This window comes from Trichomycterus rosablanca, chromosome 5 (genome assembly GCF_030014385.1).
Source record: "Trichomycterus rosablanca isolate fTriRos1 chromosome 5, fTriRos1.hap1, whole genome shotgun sequence".
Classification (NCBI taxonomy): Eukaryota; Metazoa; Chordata; class Actinopteri; order Siluriformes; family Trichomycteridae; genus Trichomycterus; species Trichomycterus rosablanca.
The window spans coordinates 48,538,333-48,563,549 of NC_085992.1; the positions used below are offsets into that span (position 1 = coordinate 48,538,333).

Genomic DNA, 25,217 nt, shown 5'->3' on the forward strand with positions numbered 1-25,217 from the left:
GATTATTCTCAGCACTGCAGTGACACTGACATGGTGGTGCTGTGTTAGTGTGTGTTGTGCTGGTATGAGTGGATCAGTCACTGCTGGACTGAGAATAGTCCACCAACCTAAAACATCCAGCCAACAGCACCCTGTGGGCAGCGTCCTGTGACCACTGATGAAGGTCTAAGATGACCGACTCAAACAGCAGCAATAGATGAGCGATCGTCTCTGACTTTACATCTACAAGGTGGACCAACTAGGTAGGAGTGTCTAATAGAGTGGACAGTGAGTGGACACTGTATTTAAAAACTCCAGCAGCGCTGCTGTGTCTGATCCACTCATACCAGCACAACACACACTAACACACCACCACCATGTCAGTGTCACTGCAGTGCTGAGAATGATCCACCACCTAAATAATACCTGCTCTGTGGTGGTCCTGTGGGGGTCCTGACCATTGAAGAACAGGGTGAAAGCAGGCTAAAAAGTATGTAGAGAAACAGATGGACTACAGTCAGTAATTGTAGAGCTACAAAGTGCTTCTATATGGTAAGTGGAGCTGATAAAATGGACAGTGAGTGTAGAAACAAGGAGGTGGTTTTAATGTTATGGCTGATCAGTGTATGATGAACTAGTGACCTGTCTGGAGTGCGACACTGAACAGGATTAAATGGCAGTAAAACAGACTTGATACACCTGGTAGCTTTTGATGTGTCCTAATAATAAATGTCTCTGTTCCTGTTCACGATAGTGGTTGAGATGATGATGGAAAAACGATTCATTTATTAGAAACCTGCTGTTTTTTGACAGAGATGAATTCAGTCATCATCATACGCTTCATTAGACAGGATGTAAACCTGTAACATGTTTGTTTACTTCTTCACCTGACTTGAAATCTCCTTCACTTCCATTGAGCTTCATAACGGAGAATGTATTACAGTCCCAGTCACTGTTTATGATGTTGTATAAAACACGGTCCTGTCATTTGACATTTTGCTCCCTTTTGGAAAACAAACCCTGGTACAGAGACTGACAAGTGAATACGAACAAAGAAAAATTGCTTTGGCACCACATGCACCTTCCTGCCACAACAGCCAACTATAATTATAATAACACACGGTACATCTATAGAACCTTTCACTCATAAATCATACTTACAGAGAAATATGTTGTGATAAACATACTGAGAGGAAATACATTTATGTTTCTCTTCTACTTTTACTAACTTATAAAGCGCTACATGGTCTGGCTCCACAGTATCTGAGTGAACTTATTGAGCACTACAACCCAGCATGTCCACTTCGCTCACAAGATGCAGGGTTACTTATAGTTCCTAGAATTAAAAAGATCACGGCTGGTGGAAGAGCATTTTCTTACAAAGCTCCACAACTTTGTAATAATCTTCCTGCCTCGGTCCAGAACTCATATTTAAAACATATTTATTTTCCCAGGCTTTTGATTAGTATAGACAAAGGCACAGAGTTTGGGGATTCTTGGTCATAGAAACTTGTGGTGATCAGGGATGTTGGGTTGCTGTCGTTCTGCCTCTCCTGTCCGATCACTCAGGTTTGGGTAGGGGAGGTGGACGCTGATGTCCTGTGAAAGCCTTCATGACCTTGTTACCTGCTCGCTCTCCCTTTTGGTTATGCTGTAATAATCAGGGCTGCCGGAGTGTAAAACTCTCTGAAAAACTGATATTCTTTCAACTATCATTGTACATTTTTAACTACAGTTTCTGTTGTTTCTGTGGTTCTGATGAAAACCTGTTTAACCGCCCGAGGTTAAGGATTGAAGTCGAGACTGCCGTGCCAACAATGCTGCTCCTGCCAGATGTGACGAGCCTGAAGTATTTGCACCAAGAATGTCAAGAACTCACTACAGACTTCATGAACTGAATAATAACTCTATTATTATTTATTTATTTATTTATTGCCAGTTATTACTTTTAGTTCATTTAATTCTGTGTTTGTATGATTTGTGTAAATCCTACTTATTTAAAGTATCCTCCAGGCCACCCAAGAAGGACGGGCCCTGCTGAGTCTGGTTCCTCTCAAGGTTTCTTCCTGTAATTTTAAGGGAGTTTTTCCTTGCCACTGTCACCCTCGGCTTGCTCAACAGGGGCTTTTGTATCTGTTGGTCCTGGATTTTGTAAAGTTGCTTTGAGACAATGTCTATTGTAAAAAGCGCTGTATAAATAAAGTTGACGACTTGACTCTTCTATGTAAGTGTATAAACAAATACATATAAAATATCATCTTAGAAACGCAAGCGATGTTCCCCTGCTTACGCCCAGAATCCCATGGTGCAGTGCACCCAAGGCCAAGGTTAAATGGTTAATATTGTGTTAGAAGCATTCATGTTTATAGCTGTGATCAAAATGTTCGGTGACCTGTCTGTTCTGCTCACTCGTTCAGTAAATGAGAGGGATCTGCTGTATATCAGATCTGTGGTACGCAGATGGAACGCTTTTACTTGTCATTTATACGTTTACATTTTCAGCATTTAGCAGATGCTCTATTATCTAAAGTGACTTACAATATACATTCCAAGCAACTTAGGGTTAAGGGCCTTGCTCAAGAGCTAAACAGTGGCAACCTGGCAGTGGTGGGGTTTGAACCAGCAACCTTTTGATTACTAATCCAGTACCTTAACCACTAGGCTACAACAGCCCATGTTTACACATGTACAGTACAGTAAAATTTGTTTTCCTCATATACCATGTGCTCTGTTTGGAAGTTGGAGTCAGAGCACATGGGCAGTCATGGAGCCGAAGGGGTTAAGGGCCTTGCTCAAGGGCCCAACAGTGGCTGCATGGCAGAGCCGTGTTTCAAACCCACAGCCTTCTAGAATAGAATAAAACATCTTAATTTGTCATTTATACATCTACACGTGTACAGTACAATGAAATTATTTCTTCGCATATCTCAACTTGTTTGGAAGCTGGGGTCAGAGCGCATGGTCAGCCATTGTACAGTGCCTCTGGAGCTGAGAGGGTTAATGGCCTTGCTCAAGGGCCCAACAGTGACAACTTGGTAGATTCAAACCCTCAATCTTTCCATTAATAGTCCAAGGCTTTACCCACTAGGCTACCACTGTCCCCATCTGAGGTGAGGTGTAAAAGGGTTAGGACAGCGATCCCCAAACTTTTTTGCACCATGGACCGGTTTCATATAAGATATAATTTCACGGATCGGCAGGGGGATTTAAAATAGAATAAATGTACTACTCACAAATGGTTTTTTTTCGCAGCTCCCACCTTGGGGTGATTTGTGACAATAACACCCGTAAAAAAGTAGCGTTTTCATTACTGATGTAACGATCTCTAATTATTTGTTCTTTCTGGCGGCCCAGTAATAAATGACCCACAGACCGGTACCGGTCCACGGCCCGGTGGTTGGGGACCTCTGGGTTAGGATGTCACAATGAGATTCAATAAATAGGATGTCACAATGAGATTCAGTCATTCAAAATACAAATGCAAGTTCCCATTTTAAAGGCTGAAACACATAGAATTAAAGCTCTGGAGTGGCCACGCTGGCATATCCGGAACAAGAGGTTCATCCCTAAAAATCTGGCTGTGGGTCTGATTTATAGCGACCGTGCCCATTAAAGTGGCAGAAAACGTTGACGCAACAACATCAAATATTATTGTATTATTTAAGTTATTAAAAATTTGTTTTTGAAGTTGCTGCTGCTAAAGGTGGCACTAAACTGGTTGTAGCATCAGTGACAATTGTGTTTTTAACAAGACTTTTTCCACAAGAGTAGCATGATGAGCAATAATAGAGACAACTACAGGGGGGGTTTTAAATTTTTTTCACCACTAGATTATTTCTCTTTCATGTTTGATGCTGCTTTCTCACAAAACCTTTCAAAGTAATGAAAAACGATGACGTGCTACATGTTACAGCTATCGTTGCCCTGGCAGCTACGTTAAACCGCCCAGTCAAAGCATCATCATGAGTCTTTAAAGGGAGAAAAGCGTTTGAGACGCCGTCTCCGAGACCTGAAAGAGATCAGAGTGACTTACCTATCAAGCGGCGCTCAGCGGGAAGCTGTACGGCTGTCTGATCGGCAAATCTACACAGGATCATGTGCTCCTGAAAGAGAACGAAACGCTGATGAGAAAACGAGGGTCTCTGGAGAAAAAAAAAACCTGTTTAGCATGTAGTAAAAAAACGCTGTCTGTCTGATCGATGTGTTATCATGTATTTTATTAGGCAAATCAGCCTCATAGTGTTGGGACCAGTTTCTGTACATTTTATAACCAAGAATTTATCGCAGTCGCAATTAATGAAGCATATGTATAAAACCACGGCTCTCGGAAAGAGTGAACTTAACATCCTAAATCTATTATGCATGTTTAATTTAAGTACACAGCTACACCTAAAATATCCCATGGAATCTAGATAGATAGATAGATAGATAGATAGATAGATACTTTATTGATCCTGAAGGAAATTAAAGCCCCAGTAGCATAGTACAACAAATAATTAACAGTACAAAATAAAACAAAAGCAAACAGAAAAGAAAAAATAGAACCGAGTCTTTCTTGTGATTAACATAAAATGAATAACTTGTAACTGTAATGATGCATGAGGTATATTGCTAGTGTAAAAGTTAAATAGTAATTAAATTATTAAATAGTAAAGTGACGTGACAATATTAATATTAATAGTCATGTGTTTCCAGCCACGATTTTCTTCAGTATTTTTGGTGAGTTAATAATTAAGAAATATAAAGTTAAATATAATAAAATATAAAATAACACTATCAATCCCAGATCCCAAGAAATCACCTCATGCCAAGTTCACACTACATGACTTTCCAAGTCGTCAGATCTCTGTACAGTTCACACTACACAACTGGATCTCTTGTAATCGGGAGTCTTTTAAGTCATCGTGGTTTTCACACTACATGACTGATCGGCAATAGAGGGTCACACACTACACCATCTATCACCAGAAGGAATCACCGGCGTGTCGGTCCGGTCTCCCAAAGTACAATTTGTCACAAAAACGCACGTGAGAAGTGATGAGAGGTTTAATGACACCACGTCCAAAAATGCACGTCAACAAGAAGCGAGCGATCAAAGTTGTTTGTGCGCTGATACACTATATTACCAAAAGTATTCGCTCGTCTGCCTTCTCACGCATATGAACTTGAGTGACTCCCATTCTTAATCCATAGGGTTTAATATGATGCTGGCCCACCCTTTGCAGCTATAACAGCTTCAACTCTTCTGGGAAGGCTTTCCACAAGGTTTAGGAGTGTTTTCATGGGAAGTTTTGACCATTCTTCCAGAAGCGCATTTGTGAGGTCAGACACTGATGTTGGACGAGAAGGCCTGGCTCACAGTCTCCGCTCTAATTCATCCCAAAGGTGTTCTATCAGGTTGAGATCAGGACTCTGTTCAGGCCAGTCAAGTTCTTCCACACCAAACTCGCTCATCCACGTCTTTATGGAGCTTGTGCTTTGTGCACAGATGGAGAAGCGTGATTCGTCACTCCAGAGAACACGTCTCCACTGCTCTAGAGTCCAGTTGTGGCGTGCTTTACACCACTGCATCCGACGCTTTGCATTGCACTTGTAGATGTAAGGCTTGGATGAAGCTGCTCGGCCATGGAAACCCATTCCATGAAGCTCTACACTCTGTTCTTGAGCTAATCTGAAGGCCACATGAAGTTTGGAGGTCTGTAGTGATCGACTCTGCAGAAAGTTGGCGACCTCTGCGCACTATGTTCCTCAGCATCCGCTGACTTGTGAATGGAACAAGAAGTAGAAAGCCAGATTTTAAAGAATCGAAGTCTTGCACTACAGCAAGAAGGGACTGGGTTTGATTCAGGACATCATGTTTGTATGTTCTCCCTGTGGGCTTCCACTGGGTGCTCTGGTTTTCTCTCACAAGTCCAAAGAGAAGCAGGTGCTGGTATGAGTGGATCAGACACACCTCACTGTCACTGCTGGACTGAGAATAGTAAACCAACCAAAAATATCCAGCTAACAGCGCCCCGTGGGCAGCGTCCTGTGACCACTGATGGAGGTCTAAAAGATGACCGACTCAAACAGCAGCAATAGATGAGCGATCATTTCTGACTTTACATCTACAAGGTGGACCAACTAGGTAGGAGTGTCTAATAGAGTGGACACGGTATTTAAAAACTCCAGCAGCGCTGCTGTGTCTGATCCACTCATACCAGCACAACACACACTAACACACCACCACCATGTCAGTGTCAGTGAGAATGATCCACCACTTAAATAATACCTGCTCTGTGGTGGTCCTGACCATTGAAGAACAGGGTGAAAGCAGGTTAAAAAGTATGTAGAGAAACAGATAAACTACAGTCAGTAATTGTAGAACTACAAAGTGCTTCTATATGGTAAGTGGAGCTGATAAAATGGACAGTGTGTGTAGAAACAAGGAGGTGGTTTTAATGTTATGACTGATCAGTGTATAATAATACTACATACCGTTGGCATCATGCTGCACCACTATGGCTTTGTCACAACATTATCGCTGCTGTAATAAATTGAAAGTGAACAGAATAATATAAAACAAACGTTTTTATTGATGCACTGCAGCCAAATGCAATTCTAATTTCAGTTAGTGAGGAATAAGAGCTTTTGGGTTTGATGTGATGAAAGGGCCTGCAGCGCTCTCCATGTTCCGCAGTCGAAGCCGACATGACGAACGTCGTTCTGAGAACTGATTCGGTTCGCGCAGGTTGATGGAAATTCTTTGAAAGGGGGCGTAATTGCCCAGTCGAACGACCGAATTAACTTTAATTGCGTTCAGCGCAAAATCAATGCAGGACGTTTTGTTTTCAGACCGCGCCGCACGACGATCCAGGGAGGTTTTGCATGTTCATTTGTGCAAAACACATTTTCACGAGGTAGACAATTTTCCCCCAGGAAACTACGCCGATAATAAAAATCAATACCACTTTGTTTGTTTACGGCCCTAAAGAAATGAAAATTATTTTAATTATAAAAGCAAACAGTTCATATTTAACATGTACTGCAAAACCCAAATCAGAAAAAGCTGGGACGGTTTCTTACAGAGTTTCTTACATTTACTGTGACTTTTATTTGATGTCAGACAGGATGAACCTGAGATATTTTATGTTTTATCTGCTCAACTTCATTTCATTTCATTTCTTTATTTATTTTTGTTTATGCATTTTCTCCCCTTTTTTCTTCCTTTTTAGGGCGTCCAATTGCCCCATTGCATCATGCTTCCTCTCCACCAATGCCAATCCCCGCTCTGATTGAGGAGAACGAAGCTAACCCACGCCCCCTCCGACACGTGGGCAGCATGCCGTATGCATCTTATCACCTACACTTTGACGAGTGCAGTGCAGCTCAGCGTTGTGTACGGAGAGACACACCCTGACAGCACTCTTTTCTCATCTCTGTGCAGGTGCCATCAATCAGCCAGCAGAGGTCGTAATTGCACCAGTCATGGGAGAGAGACCCCATCCGGCTTAGTCCCGCCCATATCTGAACAACAGGCCAATCGTTGTTCATGTGGCCGCTCAGCCTTAGCCGGCCGGCAGAGCTGAGATTCGATTCGATGCGATGTATTCGAGATCCCAGCTCTGGTTGCAGCGTGTGTCTTTACCGCTGCGCCACCTGAGCGGCCCCATTTCATTTATTAATAAACATCCATTCCTGCATTTCAGGTCTGCAACACATTCCAAAAAAAGTTGGGACGGTAAAGTATTTACCACTTTGTAACGTTGCACATTCTTCTTTTTACCACACTTAAAAGACGTTTTGGCACCGAGGAGACCAAGTGATTTAGATTCTTCCAGCAAACACGACTTTAGATGTGTAACAGTACAGAGTCGTTGTTGTCACATTTTTATCCTATTAGGATTTTAACATCATGTTGTGTGTTTTGAAGCCATCATGCTGGTTTTCTCTGGTCAACAACCAGGATTTGCTGTTTTTACTCACTGATCAGCATTTTCTGTCCTGCTTCCAACATAACGGTTTCAAATTGGCTACCAATAACTAGCACTGTAGCACTGTCGCCTCACAGCAACAAGGTCCTGGGTTCGATCCCCAGGTGAGGCGATCCAGGTCTGTGTCCCTGTGTCTGTGTGGTTTTCCTCCGGTTTCCTCCCACAGTCCAAAGACGTGCAAGTGAGGTGAATTGGAGACACTAAATTGTCCATGACTGTGTTCAATATTAAACTTGTGAACTGATGAATGTTGTGTAATGAGTAACTACCGCTCCTGTCATGAATGTAACAAAGTGTAAAACATGACGTCAAAATCCTAATAAATAGACAAACCAATGACTAAAACCAGCATCTAAAACTCCACTAAAATCTTCAAACCAGACCAGCTTGACCAGCTGAGACCTGGTACCAGTTAAAACCAGTTTGAGAGTCAAGGTTGTTTAGACTTAAAACCAGCAAAAACCAACTTAAACTTGCAACAGATCAGCGTGTATAGAATTTTTTCTATAATTAAAATCACAATGATTTTGTTCACGTAAAGCCACTGAATGTGCAGAATGTACAATAAACAAGCCTAATAAGCTGCTATAACCAGTTTATTAAAGCTGGAATAAGCTCCTCACCAACCCTAACATGAAGACACTAATCTGGTGAGACAGGCTGTTTATTCAGCACAGCTCTGGAAGCACGTGTGATAATTCAGACGCCGTATTCAGTCCACAGAATCCACCCGACTTTTACAGGCCGGATTCAAATGAGCCGCTACAGACGAAAGCTTTTACATTAAGAGAAAAGCAGAAACAATCAAAAGCAGAGACGCAGGTGAGAAATCTGCTGCGCTCTCGGATAATAAAGAGGAACAGTGTGAGGAATCTCAAACACCCCCGACACCTTGACACCTCGACACCTCCGACACTCACCTTATACGTCAACGTCTCCGAGAATTTCTTACTGCGAAGAAACAGAAAAAATAACAGAATTAATAACAAATCTAAATACAAACACGGGTTTAAATTAAACACAAACAGCATGTGAGAGATTAATAATAATCTACACTCAGGATAAATAAAGTATCTGTCTGTCTGTCTATCTATGTATCTATCTACCTGTCTACCTATATATCGGTCATGTCTGTCTGTCTGTCTGTCCTACCTACCTGTTTATCTGTCTGTCTGCCTACCTATTTGTCTATTCACCTATCTATCTATCTATCTATCTATCTATCTATCTATCTATCTATCTATCTATCTATCTATCTATCTATCTATCTATCTATCTATCTGACTGTCTATCTATCTGTCTGTCTATCCTGTCTGTCTGTGTCTGTCTATGTTACCTACCTACCTACCTACCTACCTACCTACCTACCTGTTTATCTGTCTGTCTGCCTGCCTATCTATCTATCTATCTATCTATCTATCTATCTATCTATCTATCTATCTATCTATCTATCTATCTATCTATCTATCTATCTATCTATCTATCTATCTATCTATCAAAATAAATGGATGATATTAATACATTATAAAGTGCAGAATATAAAGAGACGTTTTGATTACAGTCTTTACTTTGTTATGTAATTAAAATAAATGCGATACGCTGGAGAGCTAATCAAAGCTTCCTGTGAAATACTTGAAGCTCTTTTCAACTCAAAATAATAACAATAAATATTGTAGAGACATAAATAATTCTTTATTCTTTTTTTCAATTAAGAGTACAATGATTTAGATTAACAAACGAAACATAATACGACAAAGACAGAACCCATTTTAAATAATATCTAAACAATTTTCCTGGATTTTTCCCACTTTATTTTCCAATGTAGTCATTTCCAGTTCATTTCCAGTTCATCTGCTGCCCCTCGCACAACCCCAGATCTGATCAAGAGCCACCACAAGAACCATCTGATAGGTTTCCAATCTGCAGCCACTTCTTATCTGCCAGTGAGCCATAGAGAGTACAGAGAGTCATGCTAAGCTCCTTGTGACCCACCCCACCCGCCCACACTTCTACAGGAGCCAGCGGCTGTGAGAAAAGACCTTGTTCTTACTTCCTGCCTCAGACACCAGGTCGGAGAGCCAGACTTGTGAGGTCGAAGGCTGCAATGGTGTGATAGTGTGTTAGACCGCCGCACCACCTGAGCACCACTAAATAATTCAACTGACCGCCCTACTGAATCTAAATATTACCTAAATAGAATCCTTCAATCAGTCTACCTATATATCTGTCATGTCTGTCTGTCTAATCTACCTACCTACCTACCTGTCTGTTTATCTGTCTGTCTGTCTGCCTACCTGCCTACCTATCTATCTGTCTGTCTGTCTGTCTGTCTATCTGTCTGTCAGTGATGTTACACAGTGATAACGCCTCTGTCCTAACTTCTTTCCCACTGTTGCAGGACTCAAATTGTATTGCATTTTACAGAATGTCCCAACTTTACTTTCCCCACGTGCATCAATGAGCCTGTCGCTGGTTTACCACTGTTCCTTCCTTGGACCACGTTTGATAGATACTGATCACTGCAGACCGGGAACACCCCACAAGAGCTGCAGTTTTGGAGGTGCTCTGACCCAGTCGTCTAGCCAACACAATTCAGTCCTTGTTAAACTCGCTCAGATCGTCACGCTCGCCCATTTTTCCTGCTTCTAACATCAACTTTGAGGATAAAATGTTCACTTACTGTCTAATATATCCCCCCCACTAACAGGTGCTGTGATGAAGAGATAATCAGTGTTATTCACTTCACCTGTCAGTGGTCGTATTGTTTTGCCTGGTCGGTGTATATCTGTATGAAAGGGTTAGAAAGCCATTGACAGATTTAAGCACTGGATTAGTCCACTCAAGGCTAAAACGTTGCTGTAGTTATGATCTGACCTTGCATAGTTCAAGAACCTTGTAAAAAATTATCTGTAGAAGCTTTTTGTTTTGAGTTTGGACAAAGAATTTGATGCCATTGTTAGCATTCTTAACCTTGTGTTATTATTGTCAGGGATTTGTACACGTACTGAACTTTATTCCTGCTCTCTCTGCTTTTCTTGGCTTCTACAACAAAGCAATTTCCTTTATGGAATCGATAAAGTAATTACACACTGCGTGTATCAATCCATCTCGCTAATCGCCTCCTGTGAGCGTTTATCCAATATTAGCAAAGTAAGCTTTTATTTCCAGCACTCCCAGACGGTCACGCTGAGGACGCGACTAAAAACCTGAAGTATGTATGAAGGTGAAATCCTGCTCCGCTCATTCAGCACTTCAGCTCTGCCTGACATGTTTCTGTTTCCTGTGCCGCCCCGAACCGCACAGGACGCCCCGGCAGGCTCACGTCCAACGTAATGGCACCGGGCCTGTCAGTCATCATACCAACCGCACAGATAATTCCCTCATACACTGCTGCCAGCTACAAAATCAACACGCCTCTCTCATAGCAACCGGGAGCACGCGCCAGCAAAACAAGGCTGTTTGGCTTCGCTTTCGCTGCCACTTCTGCCCCTGGCAAAAACGCCGTATGGCATCGGATTACAGGATTACCAAGCTTATGCACCGACTTCATTCTGAGATGTTTGAAGGACTGGATTCAATTCATGTGGGAAAATGACATTTTCTCATATATTTATCATATAATCAAGAATTCTTTACATTTTTTAACATCTACTGTACATCCACTGCATCTGTCCTGTAAGCACGTGGAGGGTGGGGTGTGGTTTGATGTCAGTTGTGTAAAGACTCACTGTCCATTTTATCAGCTCCACTTACCATATAGAAGCGCTTTGTAGTTCTACAATTACTGACTGTAGTCCATCTGTTTCTCTGCATGCTTTTTTAACATGCTTTCACCCTGTTCTTCAAATGGTCAGGACCCCCACAGGACCACTACAGAGTAGGTATTATTTGGGTGGTGGATCATTCTCAGCACTGCAGTAACACTGACATGGTGGTGGTGTGTTAGTGTGTGTTGTGCTGGTATGAGTGGAAAAAAGTTTTTAAACACCTCACTGTCACTGCAGGACTGAGAATAAAGCACCAACCAAAAATATCCAGCCAAAAGCGCCACATGGGCTCAAACAGCAGCAATAGATGAGCGATCGTCTCTGACTTCACATCTACAAGGTGGACCAACTAGGTAGGAGTGTCTAATAGAGTGGACAGTGAGTGGACACGGTATTTAAAAACTCCAGCAGCGCTGCTGTGTCTGAGCCACTCATACCAGCACAACACACACTAACACACCACCATGTCAGTGTCACTGCAGTGCTGAGAATGATCCACCACCCAAATAATACCTGCTCTGTGGTGGTCCTGTGGGGGTCCTGACCATTGAGGAACAGGGTGAAAGGGGGTAACAAAGCATGCAGAGAAACAGATGGACTACAGTCAGTAATTGTAGAACTACAAAGTGCTTCTATATGATAAGTGGAGCTGATAAAATGGACAATGTGTGTAGAAAGAAGGAGGTGGACTTAATGTTATGGCTGATCGGTGTATAAATATAGCAAACATCTGTCATGGTATAGGGACAGATGACATGTGGAGCAATGACGGCAGTGTGGTTTCCCAAGAAGTCAAACTTTTCCTAAATAGTTTCCTTAAATAATCCCAAATTCTGGCGCAGTGCATTACGCTAATTAGCGCTGCCGTTCTTGAGATTTGTGGTCTGTTTTAGACCACAACAGGCTGATTTATGGTCCTTGCCGCTAAATGAAATGGATAAACATAATCGACCCGTTACATCATGTCTGGAATGGTCCGGCACCACGTCCGGGGGTCTCCGAGGTTCCTAACCACCGAGACCAGGATGAATAAATAAATAAATGACTAGAGCTGCAGTAGATATCAGAGATCAGACTGAGAAATGCTGGAGTCATTTATTCTTAAGTGTGCTGTGCATCTGCAGCGATGATTAAAAGTGACGCGGGGAGGAGGCGAGAGATACCGAGACGACTTCAGCTAATGAAACTTAATAACACAAGGGTACACAAGCAGAGAGCCACTTCATCTGCAGTGCCTTACATAAGTATTCACACCATTAAATTATAAAACTTATAAGAAATGTGTCATAAATTGCTAAGAATTACATAAAAGTCAATAAAATTAATAGTTTGTAAAATTATATACAAATACAAACATTAAAGTTGTATTGCATGAGCTTTCATCCCCAATACTGGGACCAAGTCAAAGCTCACAGTTGAATTTAATGAGGAATCTGCAGCAGGACGACTGATCTCCATCCAAGAACATCAAGGTGTGTGTTTGAAAACCTGCTGAGCTGCCTTGCTGCCTACCGAATCAGCTGCCTCAGCAGACAGGATTCTAATAAGACATGGAACTCATAAGGCAGATTATTTAAACACACTACTCAAACAGAGATCACCGCAATTTTTGCTCACTAAGCTAACACAGTTAGCCTCAGGACTTTTAAACCAATGGGTTAAGATGGCACAACCCGCTAGCACGCCAGCTAACGTCTCCCTCCGTGTACCGAAAACAGTTAAACCATCCCTGACGAGCCTGAATTTACAAATAGACGACACAATTCTACCTTTATACAAATCAAACATCAGTGAGAATTTATTTACATTGGAAAAGAACTCCGTTGGTTGCTCCGAATTTGTCCGCCATGTTTGTCATTTTTTGTGTGAAAAGTTGTGCCGAACTGAATGCTGGGATTGTCTTCAGCGCTGAGGAAGCATCGGAAACTCCCTCGTTATTCAGAATTATCACTCAGAATTAAGGCGCCTCAGTAGGAGCATTTTGAGGAATCTAAGAAGTTAGACAAAATGTAAAAAAGTTACAATTTGTAAAACAATAAAAATAAAAATGTGTGATTGGTTAACCCTCTTGAATCTTTATTTAATGGATAAAATACTATAAAGCTAAATAGTACAACACTTGAGACCTTTCATTTTTCCTTTAACACATATAAAATGTGTTGCTTGCAACATACTCCAAAAAAAGTTGGGACTGAGGCTAAATAAAAGAGAAAAGTTTACAGCGTTCCACTATAAGCAAGTGAACTGGTAACAGGTGAGGGAATCATGACTGGAAATAACCAAAGACTCTGTCGTTAACAGTAATGATGGGTCATGGCTTACTTCTGCATTCCAAACTTCATGAAAGAATTGTCAGTATTCCCTACATTTACTTTGACTTTTATTTGATGTCAGACAGGATGAATCTGAGATATTTCATGTTTTATCTGCTCAACTTCATTTCATTTATTAATAAACATCCATTCCTGCATTTCAGGCCTGAAACACATTCCAAAAAAAGTTGGGACGGGGGCAATTTAGGGCTAGTAATGAGGTGAAAAAACTAAATAATGATGTGATTGTAAACAGGTGACTGTAATCATGGTTTGGTACAAAAGCAGCACCAGGAAAGGCTGAGAGTCTCTGATGAGTAAAGATGATCAGAGGATCCAGTTTGTCCACAAATGTGTGAGAAAATTATTGAAATGTTTAAAAACAATGAACCTCAAAGAAAGACTGGAAGGGATTTGCATGTTCTCCCTCTACAGTGCAGAATATCATTAAACCATTCAAGAAATCAGGAGGAATTTCAGTGCGTAAAGGCCAAGGGTGCAAACTTAATCTGAACGCTCGTGATCTTCCATCCCTCAGACGGCATCAAGAACCACCACTCAACACTAGCTGATATAATCACATGGGTGAGGGATTAGTTTATCAAACCTTCATCAACCTCTACAATACAGAGTTACATGCACAAATGATACTTAAAACTTTACTGTGCAAAAAAGAAGCCTTATGTTAACCGTGTCCAGAAGTGGCGTTGACTTCTCTGGGCTCGGAGGCATCTAGGATGGACCATCACACAGTGGAAACGTATATTGTGGTCAGATGAATCAGCATTCCAGGTCTTTATTGGGAAAAAATGGACACCGTGTGCTCCAGACCAAAGACGAGAAGGATCCAGACTGTTATCAGCAACAAGTCCAAAATCCAGGGTCTGTCATGGTATGGGGGTGTGTCAGTACCAGGGTCTGTCATGGTATGGGGGTGTGTCAGTACCAGGGTCTGTCATGGTATGGGGGTGTGTCAGTACCAGGGTCTGTCATGGTATGGGGTGTGTCAGTACCAGGGTCTGTCATGGTATGGGGTGTGTCAGTACCAGGGTCTGTCATGGTATGGGGTCTGTCAGTGCCCTTGGTAAAGGTCATTTACACTTCTGTGATGGCAGACAAGTAAATGTAAGAAACTCTGTGTTTTGTATTATTTACATTGCCCATGCTGTCTCAACTTTTTCTGATTTGGGGTTGTAGTTTCACCATCTACTGCTCATAATATTGTGAAAGGATTCAATGAATTCAAATTTTTTAGTGTGTATCAGAAAAATAACAAACCACATATTCTTCTTTTTCTGCTTTTGCTTTTTTGAAAATGGGGTTTGTGCGCCTGTTTTTACCCCGAGGTGGTTCTGATGTGTACTTTTTTTACCCACTTGAGACTGAAACCTGTAGGTTTGAGGCTGTTTTTGCTGAATATGAACCATCAACGAATGCTATGTACAGTGTATCACAAAAGTGAGTACACCCCTCACATTTCTGCAGATATTTAAGTATATCTTTTCATGGGACAACACTGACAAAATGACACTTTGACACAATGAAAAGTAGTCTGTGTGCAGCTTATATAACAGTGTAAATTTATTCTTCCCTCAAAATAACTCAATATACAGCCATTAATGTCTAAACCACCGGCAACAAAAGTGAGTACACCCCTTAGTGAAAGTTCCTGAATTGTCAATATTTTGTGTGGCCACCATTATTTCCCAGAACTGCCTTAACTCTCCTGGGCATGGAGTTTACCAGAGCTTCACAGGTTGCCACTGGAATGCTTTTCCACTCCTCCATGACGACATCACGGAGCTGGCGGATATTCGAGACTTTGCGCTCCTCCACCTTCCGCTTGAGGATGCCCCAAAGATGTTCTATTGGGTTTAGGTCTGGAGACATGCTTGGCCAGTCCATCACCTTTACCCTCAGCCTCTTCAATAAAGCAGTGGTCGTCTTAGAGGTGTGTTTGGGGTCATTATCATGCTGGAACACTGCCCTGCGACCCAGTTTCCGGAGGGAGGGGATCATGCTCTGCTTCAGTATTTCACAGTACATATTGGAGTTCATGTGTCCCTCAATGAAATGTAACTCCCCAACACCTGCTGCACTCATGCAGCCCCAGACCATGGCATTCCCACCACCATGCTTGACTGTAGGCATGACACACTTATCTTTGTACTCCTCACCTGATTGCCGCCACACATGCTTGAGACCATCTGAACCAAACAAATTAATCTTGGTCTCATCAGACCATAGGACATGGTTCCAGTAATCCATGTCCTTTGTTGACATGTCTTCAGCAAACTGTTTGCGGGCTTTCTTGTGTAGAGACTTCAGAAGAGGCTTCCTTCTGGGGTGACAGCCATGCAGACCAATTTGATGTAGTGTGCGGCGTATGGTCTGAGCACTGACAGGCTGACCCCCCACCTTTTCAATCTCTGCAGCAATGCTGACAGCACTCCTGCGCCTATCTTTCAAAGACAGCAGTTGGATGTGACGCTGAGCACGTGCACTCAGCTTCTTTGGACGACCAACGCGAGGTCTGTTCTGAGTGGACCCTGCTCTTTTAAAACGCTGGATGATCTTGGCCACTGTGCTGCAGCTTAGTTTCAGGTTGTTGGCAATCTTCTTGTAGCCTTGGCCATCTTCATGTAGCGCAACAATTCGTCTTTTAAGATCCTCAGAGAGTTCTTTGCCATGAGGTGCCATGTTGGAACTTTCAGTGACCAGTATGAGAGAGTGTGAGAGCTGTACTACTAAATTGAACACACCTGCTCCCTATGCACACCTGAGACCTAGTAACACTAACAAATCACATGACATTTTGGAGGGAAAATGACAAGCAGTGCTCAATTTGGACATTTAGGGGTGTAGTCTCTTAGGGGTGTACTCACTTTTGTTGCCGGTGGTTTAGACATTAATGGCTGTATATTGAGTTATTTTGAGGGAAGAATAAATTTACACTGTTATATAAGCTGAACACAGACTACTTTTCATTGTGTCAAAGTGTCATTTTGTTAGTGTTGTCCCATGAAAAGATATACTTAAATATCTGCAGAAATGTGAGGGGTGTACTCACTTTTGTGATACACTGTATGTATGAATGCTATTTATAGACTTCAACTCAGCATTCAATACGATCATCACCCAACAGCTCATTCTCAAACTCGACAGGCTGGGGCTGAACACCTCACTGTGCAACTGGCTGTTAGACTTCCTGACTGGAAGACCACAGGCCGGCAGTAACACATCCAACACCATCACTCTGAACACGGGGGCTCCCCAAGGATGTGTGCTGAGCCCTCTCCTATTCACTTTGCTGACCCACGACTGCACACCGTTGTACAGCTCCAACCTCTTCATTAAGTTCGCGGACGACACGACTGTGGTGGGTCTCATAAAGAACAATGACGAGACAAACTGCAGGAGTGAGGTGAGTCGCCTGTCCCAGTGGTGCAAACACAACAACCTTTCCTTAAACGTTGAAAAAACGAAAGAGATTGTTGTGGATTTCAGAAGATCATGCACACAACATGCTCCTCTGACCATCAACGGTGCTGCTGTGGAGAGGTTGAGCAGCACCAAGTTCTTGGGTGTGCACATCACTGAGGACCTCTCCTGGACTAATAACACAACATCTCTAGCCAGGAAGGCTCATCAGCGTCTCTACTTCCTCCGCAAGCTGAGAAGAGCCAGAGCTCCAGCCCCCATCATGTGCACCTTTTACAGAGGTACCATCGAGCAGCTGAGAAGATTATTGGCACCTCTCTCCCCACCCTCCACGAACTACATAACGCCCGCCTCACCCGCAAAGCCCTCTGCATGGCAGGTGATTCCACCCACCCACTACACAGCTTCTTCAGTCTGCTGCCATCAGGAAGCAGACTGCGGAGTCTCCGGGCCAAGACCAGCCGACTGAGGGGCAGCACCATCCACCAGGCGGTCAGGATCCTCAACTCGCTTCCTGTTCTGCCCACCCCCCTCTCACGAACCTAACCCCTCCCCCCCAAATCAATACCAAAACTTACATCCCCATTATCTTTTCAATGCACACATCACTTTAATCTATCTATAGATAATCGTTTTTGCACTGCCGTTGGAATTACACTGGTTTTAACAAAGACTTCATAATCTGCACTGCCACTTTAAATGCCTAAGTTTTAATATTGGGACTTCTATTTTTAAAATTTTCAAATGGTCATTTTACTTCTATATTTTCATATTTGTGTCAGTGTATATACAGTATATTTGCGCTTTAGTGTGTTTATTCTTATTCTATTTTTATATTCTTCTTTTATTCTAGGTTTATTGTTTAATTAATGTTAAATGTTGCACCATGGGTCAGAGAGTAACGTAATTACAATCCTCTGTATGTCCTGTACATATTGCAGTTTTGACAATAAAACAACTTTGACTTTGACTTGACTTTGATCAAACTTTATTCCACCACAGACGGAACTGAAGGACGAGGAACACTGAGTTCATTATGCTCTTTAATTGCTATAACTTAATTCATAACCCATTTAGAATCTGCTTATTTCATATATTTTTATACATTTATCCAAATGTTCTCTAGGCAGCTTGAGGAGAATAGGTCCTTGTTGAGCCTGGTTCCTCTCAAGGTTTCTTCTCTATAATATTTTCCTTTAAGACGGTTTCTCCTGCCACTGTTGGCCTTGTGGATTTTGGACCAGGATTTTGTAAAGTTGCTTTCAGACAACGTCCGTTAAAATAAAAATAAAAGTGCTACACAAGTACATCTCACCTTAACTCCAGGTTAAGAACACACACGTACCCGAGCGCACATCCTTCTAGTGCCCACGCACATCAAATCCCATTTACAATCAGAACTTATGCCACCAAATTGAAACCAACTCACACACACACACACACACGCACACACGCACACGTACAGACCTCCGGGGGAAGCTGAATTTAAGCGTGTTCTGGATGAAGCCGTAACAGCAGGGACTGATGACGAATCCTGCTCCGGCCTGAACGCAGCGATCCAGCACCATGTCCGTCGCCACACCACACGCGTGTAGAGCCACCTGCACCAGGAGACACATAATAATATCAGAAATATATTAAATACATCACAAAATACACTTCTCACAGTAAAATCCCCTAAAACCCAAAACTGCACAGCAAATACCTTCTTTTTTTATGTAGTGGTCACACTGCACCTAGTATATACAGTATATACTGTATACTACATACTGTACCTAGTATATACTGCATACAGCACCTAGTATATACTGCATACTGCACTCAATATATACTGTATAATACATACTGCACCTACTACATACTGTATACTGCACTTAGTATATACTGTATACTTCAAACTGCACCTAGTATATACTACATACAGCACCTAGTATATACTGCATACTGCACTCGGTATATACGGTATACTACATTTAATATATACTGTATACTACATACTTCACCAGTATATACTGCATACTGCACTCAATATATACTCTATAATACATACTGCACCTACTACATACTGTATACTGCACTCAGTATATACTGTATACTTCATACTTTACCTAGTATATACTGCACTCAATATATACTGTATAATACATACTGTACTTACTACATACTGTATACTGCACTCAGTATATACTGTATACTTCACACTGCACCCAGTATGTACTGCGTACTGCATACAGCATCTAGTATATACCTTGTACTACATACTGCACCTAATATATACTGCATACTGCACCTAGTATATACTGCCTATTACATTCAGAATATACTACATACTGCACCTAGTATATACTGTATACTGCATTTAGTATATACTGTATACTACATACAGCACCTAGTATGTGCTGTATACTACATACTGCACCTAGTATATACTACATACTGCACCTAGTAAATACTGTGCACTACATACAGCACCTAGTATATGCTGTGTACTACATACTGCACCTAGTATATACTGTGTACTACATACAGCACCTAGTATGTGCTGTGTACTACATACTGCACCTAGTATATACTGCATACTGCATTTAGTATTTACTGTATACTACATACTGCACCTAGTATATACTGCATACTGCATTTAGTATATACTGTATACTACATACTACACCTAGTATATACTGTATACTACATACTGCACTTAGTATACTGTATGAATACTTGAATTAATCACTGTCATTATATCACCATAACTGTGATGGGGTGACTGGCGTAAAGGGCCTTGCTCAGGGGCTGAACAGCCACATTTTGGTGGTGGTGGAGCTTGAACCAGCAGTACTTTAACCACTGAGCTAGCACTGCCATCAATCCCATTCTCACAGGAACCAAGCTGACTATAAAATCAAGTTGTGCAGCGCTTCATGCTTTTCCAACTCATACGCTCATTATAGAGCTTTAATTGGCTGGGTCAGATGTTGGAAACAGGTTTTAAAAACTGTAATCTCTGTTGTGTAAATCAACATTATACCCAACACAAATCCAGCATTTAGGTTAGTGCTGGCTCCAGTAATAATACCAGTAACAGAATCGGGGAATGACTTTATTTCTGCCTCTACGGGAACTTTACTTCTAAATCACTTTAATGTGCAGATGTGACTCTTATTTATTTCTGGTTTTATTTTAAACCCCTCTTTCCTTCTCTTCACAAGCTTTAAATCACCTGCTTCAAAAAGCATCAGTGCTCTGTTCCCAGGGATCTATTAGCTTTTGTTCCACAAAAGCTCTTTTAATTATGCCAGTAAACGCAGAGTCAGTCTAAGCCGCGTTTCCCACTGAAGCCCAAATCAGTCAATCACGGTTAATGACGAGGTGGAATCTTTATTTAAAGTGTACCTGTACTGGGGCATCATAACGTGTACATTCGCAATACATAAAGCAGATGATAGCAATGCTGGAACATTTCTCAACATAAATAGATTATAAAAGCATTTTAATAGCATCTTTTTATTTAATGAAACCTGATGTCCTTTGTAACACATTAAATAAGTGGCTAAGTGGGTAGCACTGTCGCCTCACAGCAAGAAGGTCCTGGGTTCGATCCCCAGGTAGAGCAGCCCAGGTCCTTTCTGTGTGAAGTTTGCATGTTCTCCCCGTGTCTGCCTGGGTTTCCTCTGGCGGCTCCGGTTTCCTCCCACAGTCCAAAAACATGCAGTCAGGCTAATTGGAGACACTGAATTGTCCTATAGGTACATAGCCACTAGGATGCATAAACCAGTGCATTGTAGTGCCGGTCCCAAGCCCGGATAAAGTGGGAGGGTTGTGTCAGGAAGGGCATCCGGGGTAAAAACTGTGCCACATCAATAACGTGGATCATGATCCGCTGGCGACCCCTAAATGGAGCAGCCGAGGAAATGGATAGACTGTGGAAAATTCGAGCTTACAAATTCAAATCTCAGCTCTGCTATTGACCTGGCCAGGCATCCAACGGACAACAGGTCGTGTCTGTGGGGTGGAGGTAGGATTGGGTTTCTACTTACTGCCGCTGAAATATGGGATTTTGGAAAGTGGTCTGGGCAACAGAGCATAACGCCTCTCCAAACCCAGCATCGGCAGGTAATAAGCGACTGGGTGCTGCCCACATCTGAAGGGGGGTGTATACATGTCTTGTCCAGCAAGACAGAGCTGTTACTTATTCCTAGAGATCAATCTCCAACCCAGAACCTAGTCATCTCTCTTGATGACTTCCAGATCAGACCATCTGATAATGTACAAAACCTTGGTGTTGTCCTGGATAACCAGCTGACCTTCTCTTCTCATGTAGCCAACATGACGAGAGCGTGCCGGTTCCTCCTCTACAACATCAGAAAGATTCGTCCATTTCTCTGCATGGAAGCCACTCAGATTCTGGTCCAGTCACTTGTAATCTCACGGTTGGATTACTGCAACTCCCTCCTGGCAGGAGCTCCCATGTCCACTATTAAACCCTTACAACTCATCCAAAATGCAGCTGCTCGCCTGGTTTTAACCAACCTAAATGCCGCCACATCACCCCACCGCTGCGTTCTCTTCACTGGCTTCCTGAACCCCGCTCTGGATAAGAGCGTATGCTAAATGGCAACAATGTAAATGTAAATGTATACATGCACAAGCAGGTCCTGGTAGGCGATGTGTGACCGAGCACAGCAGCAGGCGTCCGTTTATGAATTAGTTGGGAACGAATTCCTTAAAATGAGGTTGTAGAACTGAACTTAACTGCCTCAGAGAACCTACAGGACAAAGTGGACATGAAATCACTGTGTATCGTTTCTTTACTGCAGGAGTTACAACTAAATTCAACGAGAAACTAGTTCCAGAGGGATTGAATGCTGAACTGAGATTGCTAATGAAAATACGTCTGAGGAAAAGTCAGTGCTAAACAAGCATGGGTTTGGTCACAAGCTTTTCAGGGAAATACTAACGCAGAAGAAGATTAACGTGGAGAACGGTTGCGTAATCCATAGCCCATAAGACTTTTCCACGATCAACAGGAACCTGATGGCGAGGATAAGAACCCAACACGACCAGTGGCTGCAGTGGATGTTGAGGTCTGCCGGAAGCTTCCAACTATGACAAAAACCGCCTAACGTGTGACCTCAACACGGGAGTAGTGTGAGTTATGGTGGTGGCGGCTCAGACTCGCCACGTCACAGAGACCGCCGTTGAAAAAATGTTTGCATTTTATAGCAGTAGGCGGCACCACCCGTCTACCACCCCTGCGTTCTGTTGGCTCTGCCGCTGTTGGTCCACGCCAGGTTGTTCCTCTGTCCGCCACCTGAGGAATCGCTTGGTACAGCTACAGCTCGGCCACAACAATGACTAGAATGATCATCTGGCTAATTGTCCGTTTTAAAAATAACTAAACAATTGATTAAGTTCTTTTACAATTATTTTAAATCACTGGTCTAATTTTGCATCCCTCCTAATAGATAAAAGCATAGAACTGAGCTCCATATATTTACCCCATCTGTACTCAACTATTCATGCTCAAAAACACATTATTCACTGTTACCCCCTGTATAGAGAGGTCTTCTCCTGCTTTAACTCAACAGATTTTGCCTTGCTAAGCACGCTTACTGCTATTAATATGCTCTTAAGTAGCATGTCTGGACAGTGGTAGCCTAGTGGGTCAGGCTTTGGGCTGTCGACTGAAAGGTTGACATTTTGGGCCCTTGAGCAAGGCCCTTAATGCTCTTGGCTCCAGGGGCACTGTATAATGGCTGACCCTGTGCTCTGACCGAAATACTTTTTTTCTACTACACCGACTAGGCATAACATCATGACAACTGACAGGTGAAGTGAATAACACTGATTATCTCTTCATCACGGCACCTGTTAATTGTGATGGCTAGACGACTGGGTCAGAGCATCTCCAAAACTGCAGCTCTTGTGGGGTGTTCCCGGTCTGCAGTGGTCAGTATCTATCAAAAGTGGTCCAAGGAAGGAACAGTGGTAAACCTGTGACAGGGTCATGGGCGGCCAAGGCTCATTGATGCACGTGGGGAGCGAAGGCTGACCCGTGTGGTCCGATCCAACAGACGAACTACTGTAGCTCAGATTGCTGAAGAAGTTAATGCTGGTTCTGATAGAAAGGTGTCAGAATACACAGGGCAGCACAGTTTGTTTTGTATGGGGCAGCAAAAGAAGGATCAACACAATATTAGGAAGGTGGTCACAATGTTATGCCTCATCGGTGTACACTATTGGAGTAGTGGATTATTGCACTTACTATCTTTTAATATTAGATAATGTTGTGTAGCGTTGGAGCTTTGACAAAAATCCATTAATTTTCTCAAACCACTGGCAGGAAACCAAAAGTGTGTGTGTGTGTGTGTGTGTGTGTGTGTGTGTGTGTGTGTGTGCGTGTAACAAAGGAGAGAATCATTTCTAATGCATCTCGCAGGAATTACAGTAATGGAATAAAGTAGGTTTATGATTTATTGCTTTAAAGGCAGGTCAAGTAACTTAGTTGAGATGTAATACTTAGTGATCTCTCTACACAGACGCATTTTACATCATCCTACACTCCTGAGAAGAGGGCGTGTCTAAATTCTTAGATCTCTTAAAATGCTCCTACCGAGGCTCCTTAATTCTGAGTGATGATCTGACTGAATAACGAGGGAGCGTCCGACACTTCCTCAGCGCTAAAGACAATCCCAGCATTCAGACTTTTCTCACAGAAAATGACAAACATGGTGGATGAATATAATGCGGAGCAACCAACGGAGTTCTTTTCAAATGTAAATAAATACTCGTTGATTTTTAATGTGTATAAAGGTGCACAAGTGTTGTTTATTTGTAAATTCAGGCTCGTCAGGGACAGTTTAACTGTTTTTGGTACACAGAGGGAGACGTTAGCTGGCGCCTCAGCCCATTGGTTTAAATCGGCGCGATTTCTGTATAAGTAGTGCGTCTAAATATTCCGCCTTATGAGCTCCATGTCTTAACAGAATCCTCTCTACTGAGGCAGCTGATCAGGTAGGCAGTAGGCAGCTCACTAGGTTTTCAGACAGTGTTACTGGTTTAGTGAGAAAGAATGCTGGATTTTTATTACCTTTATCATCTCATCTAACTAAGCAGGATTTATTCATATAATACTAAACCAAACATAATTATTTATCTGTGAAATTTGCTCCTAAATTGGCAAATTATATTCATTTTTAACATACATATCAAAAACCCACCAAAATAACAAGAAAAAAAGGTGTTGTTGTGATTCTTAAACATAATGTCAACGGTGGACAGAAAATAGTGCTTCAATAGAAAACATAAATATAAAATATAACAGCGTCTTGTGCCAAAAAGCTTTAACAAAAAAAAACCCCCGTATTTCACAGCTGCTCCATATTAAGATCATTTTCTGTTCAAATAAAAAAATAAGCTTATTAATACTAGTTTGCTCCTACATTAGCTATACGATTATTACAATTATACCTATTATAATTATAAATTCCAAAAAATTATATACCTATTGTTATTAATACCTTTTATAAATTATAAATATTACTGATAAAATACACTGATTGGACATAACATTATGACCACTTTCCTAATATTGTGTTGGCCCCCCTTCTGCAGTCCCATACGCAACAAACTGTGCTGCCCTGTGTATTCCGACACCTTTCTATCAGAACCAGCATGAACTTCTTCAGCAGTTTGAGCTACAGTAGCTCGTCTGTTGGATCGGACCACACGGGCCAGCCTTCGCTCCC

General features: G+C 42.1%; 1 protein-coding gene across 1 annotated transcript in view; it reads right to left on the minus strand.

The window, feature by feature from the left end:
- Positions 1–25,217, minus strand: part of gstcd (glutathione S-transferase, C-terminal domain containing) — a 170,735-nt gene that overhangs the window by 6,069 nt on the left and 139,449 nt on the right. Inside the window, exons 8-10 of the mRNA XM_062995301.1 lie at positions 18,940–19,073; positions 8,873–8,903; positions 4,013–4,082 (exon numbers count right to left, since the gene is read on the minus strand). Of these exons, the coding sequence (XP_062851371.1) occupies positions 4,013–4,082; positions 8,873–8,903; positions 18,940–19,073 (235 nt within the window). The remainder of the gene's footprint in view (positions 1–4,012; positions 4,083–8,872; positions 8,904–18,939; positions 19,074–25,217) is intronic.